The sequence below is a fragment of the Lucilia cuprina genome, chromosome 4 (assembly GCF_022045245.1).
Source record: "Lucilia cuprina isolate Lc7/37 chromosome 4, ASM2204524v1, whole genome shotgun sequence".
Lineage (NCBI taxonomy): Eukaryota > Metazoa > Arthropoda > Insecta > Diptera > Calliphoridae > Lucilia > Lucilia cuprina.
The window spans coordinates 74750274-74774981 of record NC_060952.1 but is presented as its reverse complement, the minus strand read 5'-3'; the positions used below and the strand labels follow the sequence as shown (position 1 = coordinate 74774981).

Sequence of the window (24708 nt, the reverse complement as noted above, 5' to 3'; positions counted from 1 at the left end):
ACAATAGGCTCTAGTTACATGAAATGGCTAGCAATTTTTTCTAAGGAATATCGGGTAGCATATCTCTACGGAGTCTTGTAGATTGTTTCCATGTCTATACTGGTGGGTTTAAGACAATGAGTGGAGTTGATGATGATGAACTTCATTGAAGAATTTGCAAGCAAATTTTTCTTTAGATACAATGATCATTAACTCTTTTACGTATACGGGACGCCGGTTTACAATTTTCTCTATATAAAGCGTAAATTTGAGTAAACTGCTACAGTAAGAGGTTATTTCTAAAGAAAAGTCACTACATGCTAAAAAAGCATAATATTCTGCGATATCCTTCGAAAACACTTTTTCCATTTTTCATCAGAAACTATCAAAATACGTCAAAATAAAGTGTGTGGAGATGTCATAAACATAAAAAGTCTAGAGGTTTAGTTTTATGCGTGAAAGGGTTTTAAGCATTATTCATGTTAAAACTATTACTTTCATAAATCAGAATATAAAATGTTATTGCTGCCAGAAATTGATCTTTGAAGTCTTGTCTGGAGGCATACAGAACAGCATCTATCTTTCTTCTAGTTTTCTACAGACCGCAATAAGATATATTTCTATGCTGGCCACTGTGAATCATGAAAAACGTTGCTATTATTTCATAAATTTTCAAAATTTTCTTTAAACATCTAAAATTTTCAAAAAACTTTTTAAATAAATCCATTTTTAACTTTCTCTTATGTTAAGATGGCTAAAAAGTTTCCATTTAATCATTCTAAACTTGATTTCTACTTGCATATGTATTTTTTTTAACCACTTTTTTGATTGACTTCTTTTTTTGTTTTGCACATACTTCGTCGTATCTCTTGTGACTGACTACTCACTCACCAGCACTTTTCAAAAGTCAACAAATAAAACAAATATTTATAGCTTTATGTACATAATGATAAAATATAAATTATTTATTTTAATTATACACATTAAAAATAAAAAACAAAGAATAGATTTTTTTGTTCAACTTAATCAAAATCTTAACTGCTAACAAAAAAAAAAAAAAAAACAAAATGTTTAGCAAACTCTGTCGGCAAAAACACACACAGCCTTAAAAAATAATATTTATAGAAAAATTATAGAAATTAGAGTTAATCATAAAAAAATTAATAATTAAACAGTAATTTTACTAAATAAATTTATCAACGAATTTTTTTGATTCAGTGCTATAATTTTGTATATGAAATGGTGCAAATAATATTATTGAAAACATATAAGTATGTTTAAAATGTGCAATTTCTAATGAATTCAAAAAAAGTTAAAGTTTTTTTTGTGAAATTTTTAGTGTGTTATAGAATTTTTGTTATAAAAATTATTTTCTTTAATTTCATGTTTAAATTTTAGGAAAAAATTTATAGTTTTTCATACCATTCCAAAGATGTGGTCATTTTTTGGCCCATTTAGGTCTGGGAGTTATTTCTACATAATATTCTTCAAAAAACTGTTCTTCTCAGCCATTAAACAAAGTTTGACCTTCCCACGACAATTGGTTCTTTGCTTCGGAACGACCCGAGTTATGCTCTGCCAAATATTATCATTCTAGCAAAAGTTTTATTTGCCCAGAAAAGAACTATAGCCCACAGTCAAACTGTTACAACAACAAAAAATTTAGGAAATGGAAAATTGGTCAATATTAGAATGTTTTGATTGTTTAAAGAATCCTTTTATATTTATTAGTATCCCAGCAAAATATGCAAGAAAGTATTTCCAATGACACTGCATTATCACTACTAGAAAACCTATATTATTGGAACAGTTAAATTATATTCTAATCAGAGAGCCTTTAATTGTGCTTCTTCAACTAAATGCATTTCTTAACACATTAACAGAGAAGAAGAATATATGGGTGGGTATCATGTGGAACCTGATCACAAGCTGGGCATTCATTAGGGACAGTAGAGTCTAGTAATCATTATGTTTATGGTTCCATCCCGATATCAGTTGTGCCAGCACAACAATTGGCTTTAAGCAGTAAACTTTCTTCGATATATGTTATAGGCGGTAAGCGTCAGCCAAATACGACATTGACGCAATGTCCTGCGAGCTTGTTATTGTAGATGTATGAATGTCGATCAAAGCTACTGTATAGGTGGATTGATCCAATATATCCTGTGCATAATTACAGATGTGTTCCCTGAATACAGAAATATCCCCCCTATAACCCTTTGACGGTGCGTACAACTGTATGATGTTAAAGTTAGGAAGACTTATCCGGCTATGGCTTCATCCCGATATCAGTTGTGCCAGTACAACAATTGGCTTTTAGCAGTAAATTTTTTTCGATATATGTTATAGGCGGTAAGAGTCAGCCAAATACAACATTCACGCGGTGTTCTACGAGCTGATGAAGCTGTATATATGAATGTCGATCAAAGCTACTGTATAGGAGGATTGATCCAAAGGATCCTGCGCATAATTACAGATGTGTTCCTTGAATACAGAAATATCCCTCCTATAACGCCTCGAACTTTAACATCATACAACTGTATGATGTTAAAGTTCGAATGACTTATCCGGTGACCCAACAGAAACTGTTTAGTATGATGTTCTTTTCCATTCTTGGCTAAACCATTCTTTCCCTCGTAATAATGATGTTTTGTCCCAGACCTTAGAACAGCATTTCCACTGCTTCAAAAGTTTATCCACTGGTTATCATCTAGTGAAAGGGACCATACTGAAATAGCATAGTAAACCACTGGCCGATCAATCGTTTTATTTGTAACCAACAAAGTTTTTTTACTCATGACCCAAGTATTGACGGCTAACAAATTAAAGATTTAATTTGTAGAAGATTGCAGTGGCATGAGAGGGCATGATGTAAGACTCTGTTCCCTATGTCTACATTAAAACGATAAATTCATTACTTCTGAAGTTCTTATTTAGTGTTTTTATGTAGCGCTGATGTTAAAACGCCATTAAGTAATACATGTGATCAGGCGATAGTCTAATTATGTTGGAAATATTGTTACGAAGCGATAAAGCTATTGTTGATTGTTGAAATATTCCGAATTGAAGAAGCAATTATGCGGTCTAACAAACCCAAATACAAATTTCTAAAGGTATACGAATCTGGTCTCAGAATTTCTGCATCACATCTCATGTTCGAGATATCGTCTGCTGAATTTTACAACATTCTGTCAGCTTCAAAAAAACTTAACATCTGACTTATCTCCATTTATCGCCGAGATATCTTAACGTAAAGTCATATACGATAATAAATTGACAAAAATTAATTTTATTCGTATATTTTTGATTTGTTTCAAAATCGATTGACAGATAGATTGAAGTTGACAGACATAATTAAATCGAATGAGAAAGTGATTTTGTTTTGATTAGAACTTCCGCAGCTAGGTATGGATCCAATATTTTTGCTTGTTATAAACAAGATACTGAAAACCATGATCCAAAGCATGAAGGTGAACATATCTCGAAAAATACAGAAGATAGGGCTGTAAAACCGTAAATATCTTTATGATTAACATTAGCTCCCCATTGTGTTAGTAAATAGTACTAGGATATCAAAAGCATTTTCAGATTATCCCACAGCCGCATGTAAGGGTGTTCTATGATCAAAGTCTTCGGCATTAGCATCGACATTACCGTTTCTCAGCAGAGATTCTACACACTCTACATTAGAAGTGCGTGCTGCTAAATGTAGTGCAGTAAAGCTTTCAGTTTAGCACACAATATGTTGTAAAGTTCAGTTAAAGAAAACTTGTTTAAATAAGTATAAATCGGTCTCAGGGTTTTGAAATTTTTCAAATTTCTGCGGCCTGTGTTATCGAAGACATACACAAACACTTGTACTTGATGTAAATATACACTATTGAGAAATTTCTTGATTATATGGAACCATTAAGATCCATGTTTGCATAAAGTTGTATTGAAAATTATCTAACGGGAACATCGATCACTTTGAAACACAAAATTGTACTCAAATTGTCAACCCGCTCCATTAGTTGTGAGTAACATCTCTAGATACTGGCTTGAGTACAAGCTCTCTGATTACACCAATACGAAGTTAAAACTTTTAACATTCAAAGATCAGTTACGTTTATTTTGGCGTTAAGAAAGGGTTTTTAAAGAAGTTAGAATAGAATTCTGCAAAAAAAGATCTTTTCATTTAGACCTTTAAGGTGCTATCTGGCTTGAGGGCAATCTCCCTAATTATACCAACACGAAGGTAAAACTTTAAACATTCAAAGTTCAGTTACGTTTATGTTGGGGCTAAGAAAGGGTTTTTTAAAATAAGTTTGAATTAAATTCTGCAATCTTTTTATTTAGACTTATCGAATCCTATAAATAGATGATAAAAATCAGGTGACTTAGTTAGCTGGTTCTAGTCTGTAAGTCGGGAGGTCGTTATGGCGATTGCCAATAGATATTTCAATAAAGTGGCTCTCAAAAGTTTCTATAGTGACCTTGAAATTTTAGAAAATAATTTTAACTAAATTCTAGTTTGATTAAACAATTAAAATATATATTTAAATAAATATTAAAATAAAATTTCAGAAAATAATTTTAATTACAAATAAATAAAATATGTTTTTTTTTATAAAATTAAATAAACTTAAAAACTTCTACATAAATTTAATATAAAAATAAAATTCTTTTAAATTTCTACTAAAAAAAATATTGTGGAAATATTTTAAGATTTTAAAAATATTTCGTTTTTTTTAGAAAGTTACTCGTAATGTGCATAAAATTTCAAAATTTTCTCAGTTTTTTTCTTAAAAACTATAAAAAATTTTATAAAATTCTAAACTAAAAATTTTATTTAAAAGGACACTTTTTCTTTTGTTTGTTTGTTTTTGCTTAAGGAAATCACTTATATATTATTTGAAAATCTTAAAACTTATTACAAAATAAAAAATTCTTTGTTCGTTTTTGTTTTAACATTCTTAAAAACTATTTTCTTAAATTATTTTTCTGTTGATTCGATATTACAATCAATAATTTATCTATAACTTTGCTAGCCTGCTGTTGTTGGGTTATTAAAGCCTGTTTTAGCTCTTGAATTTCTTGTGTTAAATACTCAATACGTTCACTATTATCATCGATTTTAGTGTTGATATTTGACAAAACCGTGGCTTCGAAATCCTCTGTCGCATAGGGTGTCGTAGGCGTTTGATTGCTTTCGCTATTGTATTTATTTTTATAGGATAGATAAGTAGCATCAGATGATTTGGCCGATATGGTGTGACCAAAATGTTTGCGCATTTTACCTACTTCATAGGCTTTCATTAGGATATCACGCGGTAAACGTTTTTCGCTGGGATTTAAAGGTTTTACACACAACACTACGCGGTAGGCCTGCGGCGATACCAAAGCTGTGTAGTGCAGCAAATTGCGCAGCCAGGTGGGTAAATAACCATTAAATAAGGCTGATTCTATATAAGAAATCAATTTGGTTTGACGAACCAGTTTAGAAAGGCCAGCGGTCTTTTTAAGGCCTTGTATATCATGGACCGCTATACCCACCAGTAAATTCATCAATATAATTGTAACGAATAGCAAGAACAGTACAAAAGTTATTTGAGCACTAACTTCCAAAAGAAATGGTGGATCCTTGCCATCGGGATCATTGATGAGTAGTGATAAATCCTGTTCTCCTATCATCATTACCAGTACGGATATAAAACCCATAAATGGATTAGCAAATGATGAGGAGGAGGGAAATATTACACAAAACGATATAGTAAAACCAATTAGCATGCAAGAATAGGCCATAAATAGTTTTGCAAATTCTCCCTGGACCCTAGTGTACATGGCCACATAAACATCGAATACCGGCAGTTGACCAATCATTAACATGAGATTGGTCCAACCCAACAGTACGGCAAAGGCTCCTATGTGATTTTGAAAGGTATATGTTTGTTTCGTATAAATATACGAAATAACAAATACACTCGTAATGACAAACCATTCCATTATATTTTCCACCTGTGTGACATAATGTTTGAATGATGAATAACCCGTTATGCCATATAACTTTCGAAATATTTCCACTACCGTAATGGCCACCAGAACCCACCATTGCATTTCCATAACAAAGGGATTGTTGCGTAACATATCACCTAAAATGGATTGTTTCTGGCACAGTTCCTGAGCTTGTATGGTGGTGTTGTCATCTTTACTGCCGTTATAGCAATTGTGGGCCAGGGCAGTGAGTACGTATAGGGTAAGGAAGAGTATAAAGAAGAAACAGAATATTAAACGTCCTATATAGTATTTTCTTATCTTGCCCCACTTAATGTACAGGAATGAAGAACATAAAGGATGCTCTAAGATTTCCTTTTGTCCCTCATCCACAAAAGTATTCAAATAACTTATTTCTCTAGGATGACAATGCTGCAAGAGTTGACGAAAATCCAGCTCTAATTCAACTTCACGATTCACTGGATCCTGGGAATGATGTAATGTAATGGCGGCATCTAATTTTTGTCTAATCATAGCTACAGAAGCGGGTGTTTTGCGTGTTATGACATTTAAAGCAGAAGTGCCTTTTTTCGACTTTGTCGTAACATCAGCTCCATGGTAAATTAACATTTCCACACACTGAGCCAGCCCATCCAAAGCGGCTAAATGTAGGGCCGTAAAACCGTAAATATCCTTATGATTAACATTAGCTCCCCATTGTATTAGTAGTTCTAGGATATCGAAAGCATTTTCAGATTTTCCCACAGCCGCATGTAAGGGTGTTCTATGATCAAAGTCTTCAGCATTGGCATCGGCATTACCGTTTCTCAGCAGAGATTCTACACACTCTAGACTAGAAGTGCGTGCTGCTAAATGTAGTGCGGTAAAGCCTCTATGATTCTTTAGTTTAGCATCGGCTCCTTTGGCCAATAATAAATCTACACATTCTACATTTCCCTCATCGGCTGCTAAATGTAAAGCTGTAGATTCTTTCTCACGTATGCATATTCTAACATTAGGATCTGCCCCATTGGCCTTGAGTAAAATCTCCAAACACTGTGCATTACCCAAATCGGCTGCCAAGTGTATAGCATTAGTGCCATTTGGCTTCAGGGAATTTACATCTGCTCCCTCGTCTATAAACAATTGCAAACACTCCAAAGCATTAGCTCTCACCGCACAATGCAATAGACTCTCTTCACAATTGGGTTTATTTGTATCTATAGTCAATTGGGCACCATTACTAATTAGATATTTCGCCGCCTCAGGCGAATTACCAAATGCTGCACAATGTAGAGGAGTATAACATTTCGGCTGGAAATTAACATTCATGCCCTTGCCCACCAGAAACGTAAGCGTTGACAGGCAACCACTAAACGCACCCAAATGTAATGCGGTAATACCATTCTGATCACAAAAATTCAATTCTGCTCCTATATCCAAAAGACTCTGCAAGAGATCCCATCTCTTAAGAAATGCCGACCATAGGAAACATAAATTCTTCTCTATTTGCGAGGCGGATTCAAAGTGTGTTTTCGTATTTTCACCAATCACATTGCCCTGTTCGATATCTTCAAAATAGCGTATGCGGCCGGCGGCATTTTTCATTTGATCGATTAGACTTATGCGCAAAGTGTCGTTGCATATTTGTACACTTAATTCACTGGTTGGCTCTTCGAAACTATCATACATACTGGGTGCACTTTCAGCTGGTGGCGATGGACCACATTCCATATATTCAAATTCTCCGGGTGTTGGATATTGAGCTTCTATCATAGCATCCGTATTGTTACGCCATCTTACCATAAGATTAGGCGGTATTGATTTGAATCTGTTTTTTGTTTTTGAGGAGGAGGAGAGAAAGAGAGAAATTTAGGTTTTAGTACAGCGTGAAATAATTTTTATAGAATTATTATTTTAAGCAATTAATTAAATAACAAGTGCGCTGAGGGTGCAATATTAAGCTTTTATAAAATATTAAAAAAATAAGCTTTATTTGTCGTTTAAAACAGTTTTTTGTTAAAATACTATTATTTTACGTAATATAGATCATATTATGTTTAAAATCATTTTATTTGAATTCTATAAAGTTGTTAAAATGAAAAAGTCTTGTGTACACTTTGCTCAGACTGGTAGTGGTGCTCTAACTCTGACATATAATGTTTTTACTTCTTTAAGCCAGGAGCTGTTCTTCGTTATCACATTGAATGAATTTGTTACCTTATAAAGGGACAATGGTATATAATTATATTAAAGCCTTCATTTTTCATTGTTGTTTTTAAAGCATATTTTCCGAAAAATTGCTACAATTTAGGAACCACAACTTAATGTATGGAAGATGCCACTCTTTTTATTGCAAGTTTGCCACCTTTTTTTTTTTTAATGTAACCTATGAAAAATGTGAATAATTCAATAGTTTCCCAGATATACGAAATTTTGTATTAAACACATATGGGAGGTGTTAAGCCCCTCATTGAAAGTCCGCCCGTTTTTCTATAAATGTTTACTTGAATGTTAAAGTTCTTCATGTAAAATTTAAAGATTCTAGCTGTAATAGTTTTTGAGTTATAGGATATTAAAAAACCCCTTTATATTGCTTGTTTAGTTAGAATTTAACTAAGAAATGAGTCAAAAAACTATTTTTTTATCCCTGGTCCAACAAATTATAAAACATATGTGAAATACCAAGAAATAAGTTATTAAAACTTTTCAATATAATGCAATAGGTCGCGAAAAATTTAAAGGTTTATCATCACATTATTTCAAAAACCATTAAGTAGTATACGAAAGATTTGAACAACGTAATAGAAACTGGATCCGGAAGAAAAAAAGGGTCTGATAGATATTGAATTATAAGATAAAATATGTCGAACTGAAACTTCTATTAGAATAAAAGCTTGTAAAGATAAAAGCTTTGAACTAAATCTAAAGCTGGGTTGAAGTTGTATAAAGTTCTACATCGATTTGGTAAATAACTGAGAAACCAGAAAAAATCTAGTTAAAGTGTTATATTCGACTTTGACGAATCTTATATACCCACCATCAAATCTTAGCTAGTAATGAGCGTTAAAGTAATTTTCTAAAGTGGACCTAATTTGGGGGGTAGGATCAATTACGACCGATCCTCACAAACTTTGGAATAAAGATTTAAGTTCCCATAAATATTGTTTATATCGATTTTTTTGCTATAAACTTATTCTTAAGTCAGTAAAAATCATTTATACGGGGGACCTTATATGGGCCAATAATGGACCGATCGATTTAATACAAAGATTTCGATTCATATAAAACTCATCCGTGTCAATTTGCATTGCTCTACAGTAATAAATAAGGGACAGGACATATTTAGAATCTTGCGAGGATTGAGAATATACACTTTATGGTTTCTATAAGAAATATTTCGACGAGTTACACATGGAATGACGAAATCAACATATCTCCCATCGTTTTTGATGCTGGATATAAAAACAATTGAAAAAATTTATGTAAAATTTTATAAAAAATGTACTTCTTGTGTGATGGATGATAAAACTTCTCTATTGGGATTTTCCAATTTCCTGAAAATTTTGACCAGTTCCTTAAAAACTCACTTTTAGAAAAAAACTTTAAACATTTGATCATTTTAGTTTAAGTGTTAGTTTAGTAGTTAGGTTCGATTTTTGAAGCATTCTACCAAGTGGCTGACTAACTTGGGTCCTAATGATATCATTGGGAGCCCCTATAACGGATCGTGTGAAAGGAAAACCCACCCAGAGGTACGAATGAACGATTCTTTCTTATATATCGCTATATTAAATAGAGCCACAAGTTTATGCAATATTGGACTGAATTTCTAACTCAATCCTGATGTTCACCAAGGCAGGACAAAGGCAGAGAAAGTGCTCTACGGTTTCCTCTTCATCCTCACTTTGTTAACTCCTGAAATAGTCATTGTAAGGAAGATTTAATATTTTTGCAAGCGCATCTATAGTACAGTGACCTGTTAGGATGGCACTAATATATGTGGTCTGCTCCTTGGAAGTCCCATCAAACAAAAAGGCCTTTGTTCATCATAAAGAGGTAAGGTCATTCCGGATGTTGGGCAGTAGGTCAGTCTATGTCCATCTGGTCTGAGCAGACCCAAAAAGTTCATGCTGGATAAGAGTTTTAAAGCACGAAAGCAAGACATGAAACAAATATATATGTGGTCTCATTCTGGAAACTCCCATCAAACAAATAGACCTTCGTTCATCATAAAGAGTTGAGATCACTTTTAATGTTGGGCAGTAGGTCAGTAATGACCATCTGGTCTGAGCAGACCCAAAAAGTTCATGTATAGGAGATTTACAACATAAAAGCAAGACATGAAACTAATGTGTCAGTATCCTCTATGTGAAGGCGGGAACAAGTTTCATCCACTTTTCTATTTCCGGGTATATTAAAATGAACCGATTAGTCAAATAATTGAACTTTAAATATTTTTAATTTAAAAATTTCTTCAAAAAATTCTCATTTTTTTAAATGACCTTTCAAAACATTTCATAGATTTGACCTTTAACACAAAATAACCAACTAGTTCCAAACATTTTGTTTAAATTTAAGTTTATTGAACTCAAATTGAAGAATTACTTGTTTTTAAATATAAAACTCAGGGACTAATCAGTCTGTCTAACTATCTGCTTAAAAAAACAAACAAAAATCTATATTTTATTATATTTTCTTGAATAAATTATTTTTATTTTATTTTTTTAAACAATTATGTAAAATATTTATAAATATATTTAAAATGTTTTTAAGCAACACACCATCACCACCACCAGTTTCAGAATAATAATAAAAACATTTATTTGTTACAATTAAACTTTTTTCTCATTCTTATTGAATTGAATCGTACTTTTCAAATTTGATTTGAACTTCAAATTTTGTTTAATTTTTCTTCTTCTGTTTTTGATATTTGAAACACACACACAGTTTTTTTTCCACTTAATTAATTGCCAATCTAAGCAATTTTAGCCAAGTTAGTATGTTATAACAATACTTTATTTTTGTGTTGCAAATGTTGAGTTAATTTAACAAGAAAATTTTTTAATTAGATAAAAAACAAAGAAAATTAACAAATGCAAGCTCTCTAATTTGCCACTACAATACTTAAGTAAATGTTAAATTTTTACAACTTGAGAATATCAATAAAATTTAATCTTTTCAATATTATACAATTGATTTTTATTAAAATTATTATTTGGGAAATTAAAAAAAAAAAACATTTTTTGTTTAATAAAAATTGACACTATACACTGTTTCCAGCCAAATCCATGGATGCTGCCAATTTGATAAAGTATTTTCTAATTTCATTTCATAAATTATTTATTCTTTATTTCTTTCTATATCTTCTTTATTCTTGTTTTCTGCAATTTGTTCAATTTAAAAAAAAAAAACACTTCAAGTTTCAAAATTTCGTTTAAATTAACTGTTCTTTTATTTTCAAATCTCACTTTTATTTTTTTAAAACTCTCGTTAATCGTGCCATTTTTATAAAGACAACCGTATTCATTGTTAGTTCAAATTAAACTGAAATTTAAATTTTAAAATTAAAACTAATAATAAAAAAAAGAAATAAAAATAACTGAAAATGATCAACGATCGATGTTTTGTTGATTTTTTTTAGCAAGCAGTAACCAACCAATCATATACACAGTTCCACAGCTGTTGCTGTGGTGGTCTTAGTGTTGGTGATAGATTCCAAAAGTTGTCTCTAAACAACATCAGCAGCTTTTACAAACTTGGTTTGAAACATCAGTCATTTAATGTTTAGTTTTAGCTTGGCGTGTAATTTTTTAATGTTTTGCATCAGGCATGGAAAATATAGTACATTAGTACTTTTTTATATCGTACAATAATGCAGTACTTTCTCGATATTTCTAATTTATAAACTTTTGATAAATAGTCCATAATTATCAATACACCAATTTGTAATCTACCACATAGTTTAGTTTATAGTGTAATTTATAGTCTTGTCTATAGTCTAGACTATAGTTTAGTCTATAGTCTAGACTATAGTCTATTCTATAGTCTAGACTATAGTCTATTCTATAGTCTAGACTATAGTCTATTCTATAGTCTAGTCTATAGTCTAGTCTATAGTCTAGTCTATAGTCTAGCCTATAGTCTAGTCTATAGTCTAGTCTATAGTCTAGTCTATAGTCTTGTCTATAGTGTAGTCTATAGTCTTGTCTATAGTCTAGTATATAGTCTTGTCAATAGTCTAGTCTATAGTCTAGTCTATAGTCTCGTCTATAGTCTATTCTATAGTCTAGGTTATAGTCTAGGCTATAGTCTAGTCTATAGTCTAGGCTATAGTCTAGTCTATAGTCTAGTCTATAGTCTAGTCTATAGTCTAGTCTATAGTCTAGTATATAGTCTAGTCTATAGTCTAGTCTATAGTCTAGTCTATAGTCTAGTCTATAGTCTAGTCTATAGTCTAGTCTATAGTCTAGTCTATAGTCTAGTCTATTGTCTAGTCTATTGTCTAGTCTATAGTCTAGTCTATAGTCTAGTCTGTAGTCTAGTCTATAGTGTGGTCTATAACCTAGTCTATAGTCTATTCTGAAGTCCAGTATATATTGTCTACTCTATCTCGTCTAGCTGAAACCTAAGAAGCTACTCTTTTTGTTATAAGTTAGTACTATTCTAAAATTTAAATTTTCCATCCCTGTTTTGTATGTTTTTTTTGCTATTTCAAATTTAGCTTTTTTTAACCAAAATAGAATTCTGCGAACATCTTTTAGAAATTTGGAATTTAATCACAATATTTTGAATTGTTGTTTTTTATTTGATTAAAGCGTAGTCTATCTAAACAAATAAATTAACAACAACAAATTTGTTTAAACCTGTTAATGTCGTAGTTCGCATTTCATTTATATTTTCAATATTTATTATAAACAAATTTGTGTTTTTTTTTGTCAAATTAATTATTAACACAAAATTAGAGGTTTGCGTTTTTGTTGTTGCTGTTTTGTTTTCATATTGTAAATTATATTAATTTTGAAAAAAAATTTTGATGATTTATTTGTATTATCATGTGTGACATATATTTATTTAAGGTTTTTTCTTATGGTCTAATGAATTAGCCATATTCGAAAATGTAAATTTGTTTTTTCACACAAAAAAAAAAAAAAAAAACAGTTTTTAGTTAAATATTTGTTTAGAGTTTGATCTCTATGTCTGCCTTAAAAAAATAGTTTGTTATTAAGTGGTAGTTATATGATTTCATACATAAATAATTTCCCATATAAATTAGTTTAATGATATTGGCAAAATTGGTTATAAAAACTAATGCAAATAAATAATATTTAAATTTTTTGCGTTAACCACGAATATAAATTACTCTTCAGTAGGATGGCAAAACAAAATAATTAAATAATTTCTTTATAATTGCTATAAAATCTTTGAGAACTTTGATCTTTTATCCTAGTAAATTATTAATGTTTTTTTTTTAATTGGAAGTATCAAAGATCGTCTGACCTTATAATATCGTTTTTTCGAGATGTTATTGTTATGTTACCTTTATTAATAAATAATATTATGTCATTTGAAAGTTCTATATATTGTCGTCTTTTTCAATAATTTTATAATACCAATGACAAATGTCTCTTAAGAATTTATTATATAAAAATAGTTTTAGTTTAATGGATGCAATATTAAGAATACTCTTAAGTACAACTTTTTAATTTATTAATTATTCGAAAAACTAAACTAAACAACTTGTAAATGTTTTTATTAATTAGAAATCATTTAACATTTTATTTTACAATTTATTAAACATTAAATTTATTAAACATTTAAATTTTTATTTATAAGTGAACTTTCTAAATTAAATGATTTGTTCATTAATTGACATTTAGAGATATAAAAATCATTTAAAATTTATAGTATGTTATTATCTGTATCGAGATAATCTTGGACAAGGTGTGATTTTCAGTTCTAGTTTAGTTCTAGTTCAGTTCTAGTTCGGTTCTAGTTCGGTTCTAGTTCAGTTCTAGTTCAGTTCTAGTTCAGTTCTAGTTCAGTTCTAGTTCAGTTCTAGTTCAGTTCTAGTTCAGTTCTAGTTCAGTTCTAGTTCAGTTCTAGTTCAGTTCTAGTTCAGTTCTAGTTCAGTTCTAGTTCAGTTCTAGTTCAGTTCTAGTTCAGTTCTAGTTCAGTTCTAGTTCAGTTCTAGTTCAGTTCTAGTTCAGTTCTAGTTCAGTTCTAGTTCAGTTCTAGTTCAGTTCTAGTTCAGTTCTAGTTCAGTTCTAGTTCAGTTCTAGTTCATTTCTAGTTTAGTTCTAGTTTAGTTCTTGTTCAGTTATAGTTCAGTTATAGTTCAGTTATAGTTCAGACCTATTTCAGACCTAGTTCAGATCTAGTTCAGTTCTATTTCAGTACTAGAGCTAGTGTATAGTCTAGTCTAGTCTAGTCTATAGTCTAGTCTATAGTCTAGTCTATAGTCTAGTCTATAGTCTAGTCTATAGTCTAGTCTATAGTCTAGTCTATAGTCTAGTCTATAGTCTAGTCTATAGTCTAGTCTATAGTCTAGTCTGTAGTCTAGTCTTTAGTCTTTAACTTTTCTACAAGAGTTTAATAAACATTTAACAGCCATCATAAATGTTTACTTTTACTAATGAATATTCCAAAATATATTTATTTTATTTATTTCGCAGTATAAAATTTTCCACAATTTAACAACTTTTAAACAAATATTATGTTTAAAGAAATATTCAACATTATAAAATTATTTGTTATTTTGTAAATTCACATAAATAATTCAATAACTCAAGGACTTAAAGTAAATTCTGGAAAAATTGAAAATTTTATGAAATGGGAAATTTTGTTTATTAATTTATAATTTCTTGTTTTAATTTAAATCCCGAACTATGTTTTTTTCTTTTAAATTTTCTTAAAACTTAATTATTTACTAGGAATTGTTAATCGATATGCAGCTGTTTTTTTTTCTTTCACAGTTTTAAACAGACTTTTTTTGTTTAAAATTTTAAAAAATCTTCCATTGCAATAATCATTTCTGGTTTCCTTTATTTTTAATAATTTATATATTTCATATTAAATATAATATTTAAAATTTTGCTATTAATAGAATATAATTAAATTGTAATAAACAGTTGTTTTTTTTATAAAATAATTAAATAATTCTATAACAATAATAGAAAAAAACAATTTTGTTTTGTTAAAGTTAATTAAAAGCTTCTAACCAAATTTAACTAGATTTTTTTTATATAATTTATCAAAAATTCAAATTTAAATAGAAATAATAAAACAAATATTTTCTGGTTTAAAGTTCAATTTTATAAAATATTAAGCTTTAAAAAAAAACTAGTTCTAATAAAGGCGAATTTATCAAACTATGAATCGGATTCTATAAGTCTGGCGATTTTTTCGAATTATTTAGCTTTAAGTAATGAAGTTAAACGAGTTTTATGAAAACAAAATCCGGTCATATTTGTCTTAATGAAATATTGGCGAAATTCTTATAAAAAATTCCCCAGATTAGATAAAAACTACTTTATGCAAATCAATGTGTATATAAAATCTAATATGTATATTGTATACATTTTCTAGAGGGTTTTAATATCATGGAACTAAACTCTTAAGTTATTAAAAAAGGAGCACTAGTTAGTTAGTTTGAAAGAGGGATGTATCTGCAAACACCAACTCCGAAAAAATACATCTGGGCGTCTTAACTAGCGCTGAAAACTTCAATCCCACGATCTTCTACCAGACCAGAATATTAACTTACTGGAGGCTACAAGGGAGGGTTTAATAATCATGGAACTAAACTCTAAAGTTATTAAAAAAGGAGCACTAGTTAGTTAGTTTGAAAGAGGGATGTATCTGCAAACACCAACTCCGAAAAAATACATCTGGGCGTCTTCACTAGCGCAGAAAACTTCAATACGATCTTCTACCAGACCAGAATATTAAGTTACTGGAGGCTACAAGGGACACTAAGTATTACAACTCAATTTGAGAATTTAACGCGCCCTCTTATTACTATAACAGGGGCCAAATTTAGGCATTCTAAAGTGAATGAAATTCTAATACAATTGTGGTTTCGATCAATATCGATATATACGCAGCAATACCTAGAATGGATTGATAGAATCTAAGACTGCAATGACAAGTAAATAATCTTGATAATGTTCCCTTATCGTCCTTATCAAAGCTTCTAGGATTTGCCACAGTTTTCCTTAGCATATACATGCGAGATACAAAAGAAACAGTTTAAAATGGGCTGAGTCGTAATAGGGCATATGGCACGTTCCATATAAATTAATGGCCAAAATTCGTGTATTTGAGAAACTATTTATCTGCAAAAACCTGCGACTACTTTGTACATGCGTTTAAACTCAACCAGACCAGCACAGTATCCTATCGAAAGGACAAAGAACACTAAGTATTACGACTCAATTTGACGCGGCCCATTCATTACTATAACAGGAACCAAATTCTGGTATTCGAAAGCGAAAAAAAAATATAATAAAATGTTTTCAATTTTTTGCTCCCAAGTTGTGTTTGAATATAAAGCTTACGAATCACAATGATCTGTGAATAACCCCGAAAATTTCACCTGATCGCCCTTATCAAGTGATAAAAACTTCTATAACTTCTGGCAATAACAAAAATACGCATAACAAAAATCGGCAAAACTGCTACTACTAGGACTGATCCAAAACTAATTCAAATATATTGAAAAAAAAAAAACATTCACCATTTGACATTGCAATGTTCTAGGTGAAGATCGTGTAATCCATCCATACATTTCATTAGACTATTCCCAAAACTACTCCTTTGCTAAAACTATGGGAGTACACGATCCACAAACTGATTCTATGTAATGAAGGTGATGGATCATGTTGTTATCCAAAAAATAAACATGATCCATGTCTACATAATATAGAACTACTAAACAGATCATCTACTGCAATATCCAAATGGATCGTGTATTCCAGAATCCCGAATTGCACATGATACAAACATGTATATATCATGGAAACAGAGCTAGAATCCTTTAATTTTTCACAAACTACTCTCACATTCATGATCAAAAATTTGGACTTTAAATAAGTTTTTTTTAAATATTGTGGCTAAACTTGATATTGCATATCCCATGTAAACAATTAGTGTTAAAATCCTTAAAAATTATAAAATGAGCTTTTTATTTATATTGTCTATAGGGTAGCGAAGCACTCCGGGTATGAACATTTCTTTCACATTTATACTGCAAAAAAAAAATATTATACTTTTTTAAAATTTTTATTGACAGTAATGTGTGTTTAAGTGAATTTCTAAAGGAGGCCTAATATGGGGTAGGAGGCCCTATGAACCGTTTCTACCGATTCTCGTAGACAGATTTGTGCCTATAAGAAACTTACTGTTTCTTACTGTATGTTGAAGCCAGTAGTGAGAGTAAAAGTCATTTTCTCAGGGGAACCTTATATGTGAGGTAGTGTTAATTATGACTCGATCCTCATAACATTCGGTAGATAGATCTTTGCTCGTAAGAAACTTACTTGTATCGAATTTCAGCGCTATACTCATATTTTTACGACAGTAATGGGCGTTTTTTGGTGGGAACCATATATGAGAGGTAAGATCAATTATGGAACGATCCTGATAAAATTTGGTAGTGAAAATTTGGCTCTTATAAGAGTTATTTATGTCGAATTTCATCGCTATACTTGTATAGCGATAAAATTACTGTTAAAACGTGAACCGATTTTGCCCATTTGTTAATACCAATCAAACTTTACCTATAGGGAATATTTGTGTAAAATTTTAACCCTCTAGCTCTTTCCTTTCGAACTCTATCGTGTTTTCAACAGACAGATTAACGGACAGACATGGTTAAATCGTCTTAGATTTTAATAAGGACCCATAATATACTATATAATTTTGTGGATCTATGATCTATATTTTGATGTGATACAAACAAAAAATTAATATATCTCCTTCTTTTTTGATCGGTATAAAAAGTTGAATTGTAGGTTGAAGGGGACTATTAGCCTTAGGGCAATATCTACCAACATCGAATGACTTAAAACTCGGTATTTGATCCAACTAAATTATAAAATCTTATACTCATTTGTTATTCATTTAGCTTCTCTTTGAATTTAACTATTTTATTAAACAATTCCGGTTCGTGCCCTTGGTGAATTTACCCCATGAAAGAAAAGGAAACATTTAAAAATTTTATATTAAGAAGAGCTAAAAGTAAAACTAAATTATGATCATCAACATATTTTTTGCTGTAAAATCTTCAATTCAAATTTGCATAAAAAAATGTTAATTTCTTCTTAATATCCAAAGTAATATACATACCGATTTGTATTATTCTCAGCCAATGGCTGTTCAGCTTCACTTTTTGTAACAACACTAATGGAACGTGTCATACGTCGCGGCTTAGTACTGCCTTCTTTGTAACCAAGATTTTCCATGTTGAATATACTGATCGCACTAACGTTGTTCCTGACACTTGTTGTCCTTCACTTGTACGATCGTATAGTGGAATATGCATTCAAATTTATGCTTGAATAGTTGTTGTTGGTTATGTTGTTGTTGTTGTTTATTAGAAATATTATCTGGTTGTAGTTTTTAACAAAAAAATTAATAAATTTTCGGTTATAAAAAAATTAATAAATAAATAAAAGTGTAATTGAATATTTGTTGTTTTAATAAAATTAGTTTGCTAGAATTTACGTGCCAATATAGAATTAACAACAACAAAAAAAATCCGTTACACTTCTGATTTTCTCACAATTTTAAATATTTGTAAGTTGTTGTTGTTTTTTTTTGTGCAATAAAAATTATGTATATAGTATTAAATAACTTTAGTGGGTGACACATTCATAGGTTTAGCTTTTTTTTTACAAATAAATAATTATATTGATAGTTGTTGGAATGTACACGATCTTTGTTTTGTATTTTAAACTTTACACATGATTGCTTTGCTGTTTATTTATTTTTTTTTTTATATTTAATTATTTTTAACAATTGTCATTAAATAATTTAATTTTATTACATATCGAAATAGTAATTAAATCAAGTTGAAAATATTATTAAATTTTATTTATTTGTTAGCACCTTTGAATAACTTCTCTTTGACACTCTTTCGAATTTTTCGTTTTTATTGCTTGTATAAGCGTTAAAACCTATTACTCCTTCGAGTTCTAAATTTAAAGTATTTTTTTATTAATTATATTTTATTTTTTAGCAAAATTATTTATAATTTTTTTTTAATCATTTTTAATATTTTGTTTTTGTATGTTTTTTTTTTGCGTCACTATAGAAAGATTTCAAATTACAAATAAGAAAATGGCCTTTGTTTTTATTTTTTTTTTTGCAAAAAAACTACAGAAAATCTTATCATTTATCATTTTGTATCTTAGTTAGTTAAGAGATAAGCAGCATCTTTCAGATTTTTTTGGCGTAACTGCAGAATTTGTTTTGTTTTTATCTTAAGATTTGATAATCAGAATTGAATTATGAATAAATGTTATTCTAAAGTTATTATAACGTAATTTTAAATTGTTTGTTTCATTTGCAACAGTTTGCATAACTCTGCAAAAATTCAGAATGCTACGTCCACGCGTTTAAAAAGTACTCCTTAAAGGACTACACAGAGGGAAAAAGAAATATACACGTCTGGTATAAAATTGAAACCAAAGTGTTTATAATTTTTCAATATCTCAAGCACCATTATTTGTGAGTCGGTCTAATATATATATGTACGTCAATACTATATAATGTTGAAAACGCAACGTTGTCTAAATCCCTTGTTAACAACGTTGCGTTGTCAACATTACATAGTGCTGTCGTACGTACATATGTATATATTTCACAACGAATGTTATTGAAAAATTTATAAACACTTTGATGTCAATTTGGTACCACGCCTGTATATTTCTTGTTCCCTCTGTGTAGGACTTGTCTAAAACCAAACCAAATATATGAAAAAATATTACATCAAAGTAATCCCAAAACGACTGCCTTGTTTAAATTATTGGAATACATGATCTGCAACATAGTCCCAAGTAAGGCATGCTATGAACCATGTTGTTTCCAAAGGACTACTGAACGATCCTTATACTCCAATAATGTTTACTGGAGTTTAGTTTTAGGATTACTTAAATGAATAATGTAATCAAAAAAGTGCTTAGTTATTTCAAGAAATGACGAAATATTTTCAATCGATTTACATTAATACCACTTTAAAAATAGCTTAGAGTGCTTAACTTTCCTAGAAAAATTCACGCTAAGTACTCCTTACATGCGTGTTAAGTATACCTAACCATCAAAAGACCAGGCAGGACTGGAAAGAAAGTAATCCAAATATTTGGAAAAACCCAAGTCCATTTAAGATTGTCCATTTAACATTTATTCATTACATAAGAGTTATTTCACAACTACACAGAGGAAAAGAACATTATAAACACCAAAGTTTTTATAATGTTTCAGTAACATCCGTTGTCAAAATATATACATACGTAAGACAACACTCATCCGTCCGAATGAATGTAGAGCGTGTGGGGAAATAGGAACAGTTTCTTTCCAAATTGAAAGACTTTCAACGAAATTATTTCATAATATGGATCTTGTGAGCAATGTAATGCCAGATATAACATCGCTCGCAAATTTAAAAAAAAAAACTATGTGATGAGTTTTTTAAACACAATATTCGCTATATAATGGTTTTCCACCCATCTTTTCCATGAAAGGTGGAGTACTACGGGGTCTGTAAAGACGTAGTTGCACTTTTTACCGATGTGAGTTTCATATAACGATTTTCATCATCAATCTTTCTCATAAAATGTAGTGTGGTACAGTCTCCTTTCAACATAATCTAACTTGTAGATAGATGTGTTATGTAACCGATCCGTTTTTTAGGTAAAAGGATAGCATGCTGCAAGGTCTAATGTTGGAGTTTTAGAAATAGATACAATTAACTAAAGGCTCATTTCCGCATCGATACCGACCACGAAATTTCGTACATTTGCATCGAAAATATTAGCCTTAAAGGCCAACTGTGATGAGAAAATTAACTTATCTAACTGTGGGTGTTTTAGCTCCACTAGTCTATGCAAACAAGTCATAGGACGTTTGAAGAGCTGCAGGTCAACATGGAATGTGTAATTCTTGGTATTATGAGCGAGGTTGCAGAAGTTTAACAATTGTTCCTATGAGTAAGAACAAGTCCTCGGCTTATTTGGTCGACCGATTACCTCTCTAGGTGCTGTTACCGACTCAATAGAGTTGGTGAAGTTTTTGAATTTTAAAAGTTATGCTGCGTTCAGAAGTTAGTGTTATGAATATTTGGGAAAAATGGTGGTACATGGAGCGGTAGAACAATGTCACAAGTCTTTTAAATCGCTCTATTTGTACTTGGATCAGCTTTTAAGGTATCATCTCTACAAATGATTAGCATTGTGTGTAATAGAGTGTGTAGTGTTAGAGAACATTTGATTTGCAAGTGACAAAACCTTTTAATGCAGGTGCGTTCTTAAGGAAAGGCAAGTGTTGAGAGTATCGGGAAAAGGTCCCAATTTAAGGCTAAGGCATTCCTTCGTTAGTAAGGCGAAAGTGCCTTACTGTCACTGTTAACTTACAAAATAAAGAAAGTAAATCTTAAAAAAAGTTCATTCCGGTACATTGAACTTTCTGTCACCCATATGTATTAACATTTTTCATTTAAACTATTTCTAATCTGTTTTAAAGGGTATTTCATAAGTCGTTTTGAATCTAAAAAAAAAACACCTAAACTAGTATATTTAATTTAATTCCTATCGCCGTTTTGTTATTGTTTATAAATTATATTTAAATATGTCACTGGCGTGTCTATGACAAATGTAAGTTTTTTTTATCTTTATCTTTTAAAATAACTTCCCATAATTATAAAAAGTAATTTAAAACAATTTAGATTCATGTCTAGGAATTTTGCTCTTTTTAAAGCTTGTTAAAAAAATCTCTTATACAAATTAACGCTAAATATCAAAATTTAAATTAAATATTAATAGGGTTTCTAATAAAAAGAAAATTTTACTATCAAATCTTGTTATTTTGAAGACATAAGAGATATTAGTTTGTGTTTCTACAAAATCTTGAATAACGGTTTTGTAATGCAAAATTTTCGAAAATTATTTAAAGGTCATTGAAATAAATATTAAATATTTTCAAAATGAAATTTTACATGATTTCATCAAAGTTCACATTTTAATCATTTGTCAATGTTGACATTTTTAAATATTGTGTTTTAATAGCACGTGTTTTTCTGTTAAAACTTCTAAAATTGTTGTGAAAACAATTTTTAAAAAATAAATTTTTAATTTACAATTTTGCACGTTACGAATACATACATATATAGCAAATATATTACAATAAATATTCAATTCATTTGTTTTTAATTTTTTAATTTTTTTGTGCATTGTTTTTGTTTCTATAATTACCGGTTATTTGTTTTAATATAATATAATACGAATAATACATAATAATAATTAAATATTCTCCAGCCAATTTATAATTAATAATATTACCTATCAAATAACAATATGTTATAAAATTATCATGAATAAAATTATAAATTCAACATTATTAATTATTATTTTAATTTTATTAATTCACTATATTATAGATGATATGATATAATAAGGCACGAAAAATTTAACATAAACCCTCTAAAATAAGCATGGAAAATGCTTTTTTTAAGAACTTCTAATTTGTAGACTATAACTGGACTGAAGACTAGATTATAGACTAGACTATAGACTAGACTATAGACTAGACTATAGACTAGACTATAGACTAGACTATAGACTAGACTATAGACTAGACTATAGACTAGACTATAGACTAGACTATAGACTAGACTATAGACTAGACTATAGACTAGACTATAGACTAGACTATAGACTAGACTATAGACTAGACTATAGACTAGACTATAGACTAGACTATAGACTAGCCTATAGACTAGACTATAGACTAGACTAAAAACTAGACTATAGACTAGACTATAGACTAGACTGTAGATTAGAATATAGACTAGACTATATACTAGACTGTAGACTAGACTATAGACTAGACTATAGACTAGAATATAGACTATACTATAGACTGAACTATAGACTAGACTAGACTATAGACTACACTATAGACTATACTATAGACCACACTATAGACTAGACTAGACTATAGTCTACACTATACACTAAACTTTAGACTAGACTAGACTATTACTAGACTTTAGACTACACTTTAGACAAGATAATAGACTAGACTATAGACTTGATTATAGACTAGACTATAAACAAGACTATAGACTAGACTACGGACTAGTCTATTGTCTAGTCTATAGACAAGACTATAGATTCGGCTATAGACTCTGCTTTAGATTCTATTATATAGTGGACTAAGGACTAGATTACAGTTTAATCTATAGATTAGATTATTGATTATACTATAGATGAAACTGTAGAATTGACTATAGATTAGACTGGAATATAAACTAGTCTATAGACTAGACTATAGACTAAGCAGTCTTATATACTTGAAAAAGTAGGTACCAAAAATGTCGCTGGTAGTAAAGAAATGAATATTCCATGCCTGCGCTAACATGAAAATTATGTCCCGTTGTAGCTTTCCTGATATATAGATTTAAGTAGTTACTTTACTTAAAGTTGCCCCGACCACTTTTGCAATTTCAATCATTTGAAAGTCGAAATTATTACTGAATTTCTGCAGAAGTCATGCCATAAACAAATCTGGGTGATAGTCTGACGAGAGTACATATTTTATAAAAATTTCTGGGTGATAGTGGGAAGATAATAACTATAAATGTAAACAAAAGAAAGCTGTATCCAAAGAGTACCCGACGAAGTTCAGAATAACAATATTTTGTGGATATAGAAGATCGCATAGAAGATACATCTAAGTCATTTTAAAATTATATTGAATGAACTTGTTTTTGAATTCAATTTCCAAATTTAGTTTTTTTTTTAAGAAATAAAATTCGATTATAAATTTCTTTCGACAGTAAATTAAGTGAAAATCTCTATCAAGTTTCATAAACAATTTTTTTTAATTTATCTCATCTGTCATAAATAGAATGACAAATCTGTATGCCTACTAAGATTTAAATTGTTTTATGCTTAATTTCAAACATTAAGTCTGAGGAAGTTTAAAAAACACTAAAATTAGACAAAAAACATAATAATTTTTTTTCAAAGCGGCGACTTCTTTCTAAGTTGTCTAAAATAGTTTATAAAAAAAAAAAATAATTAACGCCTACATATTTATGAACATTTTTAATTATAATAATAGTTTAGTGCCAGAAAAAAATAACTAAATATCAAATAGAAATTTGTAGAAAAGATGAAAATGTAAGAATAAGAAAAATAAATACAACAAAATTGACAATAACAAATAATAAAAATAAAAAAAAAAAAAAACGAAATTCAAGTGTGAAGATCGTTTACAAATCATCATTATCATCATCGCATATTTTATTATAAACAATTTCTTTAGTATTGTTATCGAATTTAATCTGTAGAAGAAGAAAAAAATACTGCAAAAAGTATTTAAATAAACAAACATAATACTCATATGTCTGTACAGTGTGTCACACAATTGAAGGTACATATAACCTTTAGGAAACTTAAGAAAGGGGTACTCTATAGTTTTAAAAATATGTTAATCTATAAATTTAAGTTTAAGTTTTAAAAACATTTTAATGTC

At 29.8% G+C, this 24708-nt stretch overlaps 2 protein-coding genes across 6 annotated transcripts in view; one reads left to right on the top strand and one right to left on the bottom strand.

Moving 5' to 3' along the window:
• Positions 1-24708, top strand: part of LOC111682406 (28S ribosomal protein S9, mitochondrial) — a 41922-nt gene that overhangs the window by 3296 nt on the left and 13918 nt on the right. The gene's annotated exons all lie outside the window — the stretch shown is intronic.
• The window catches only part of LOC111682405 (transient receptor potential channel pyrexia), a 28915-nt gene continuing 9095 nt past the window's right edge, over positions 4889-24708 (bottom strand). The window contains exons 2-3 of one of the 5 annotated variants that reach the window (XM_023444358.2): positions 18301-18560; positions 4889-7783 (exon numbers count right to left, since the gene is read on the bottom strand). In XM_023444358.2, the coding sequence (XP_023300126.1) occupies positions 4942-7783; positions 18301-18416 (2958 nt within the window). In that variant the 5' untranslated portion in view covers positions 18417-18560 and the 3' untranslated portion in view covers positions 4889-4941. Of the gene's footprint in view, positions 7784-10736; positions 11202-11224; positions 11489-18300; positions 18561-24708 lie in introns of those variants that run through there. The other 4 variants (XM_046948767.1, XM_023444357.2, XM_046948768.1 and 1 more) reach the window with 4 other exon arrangements.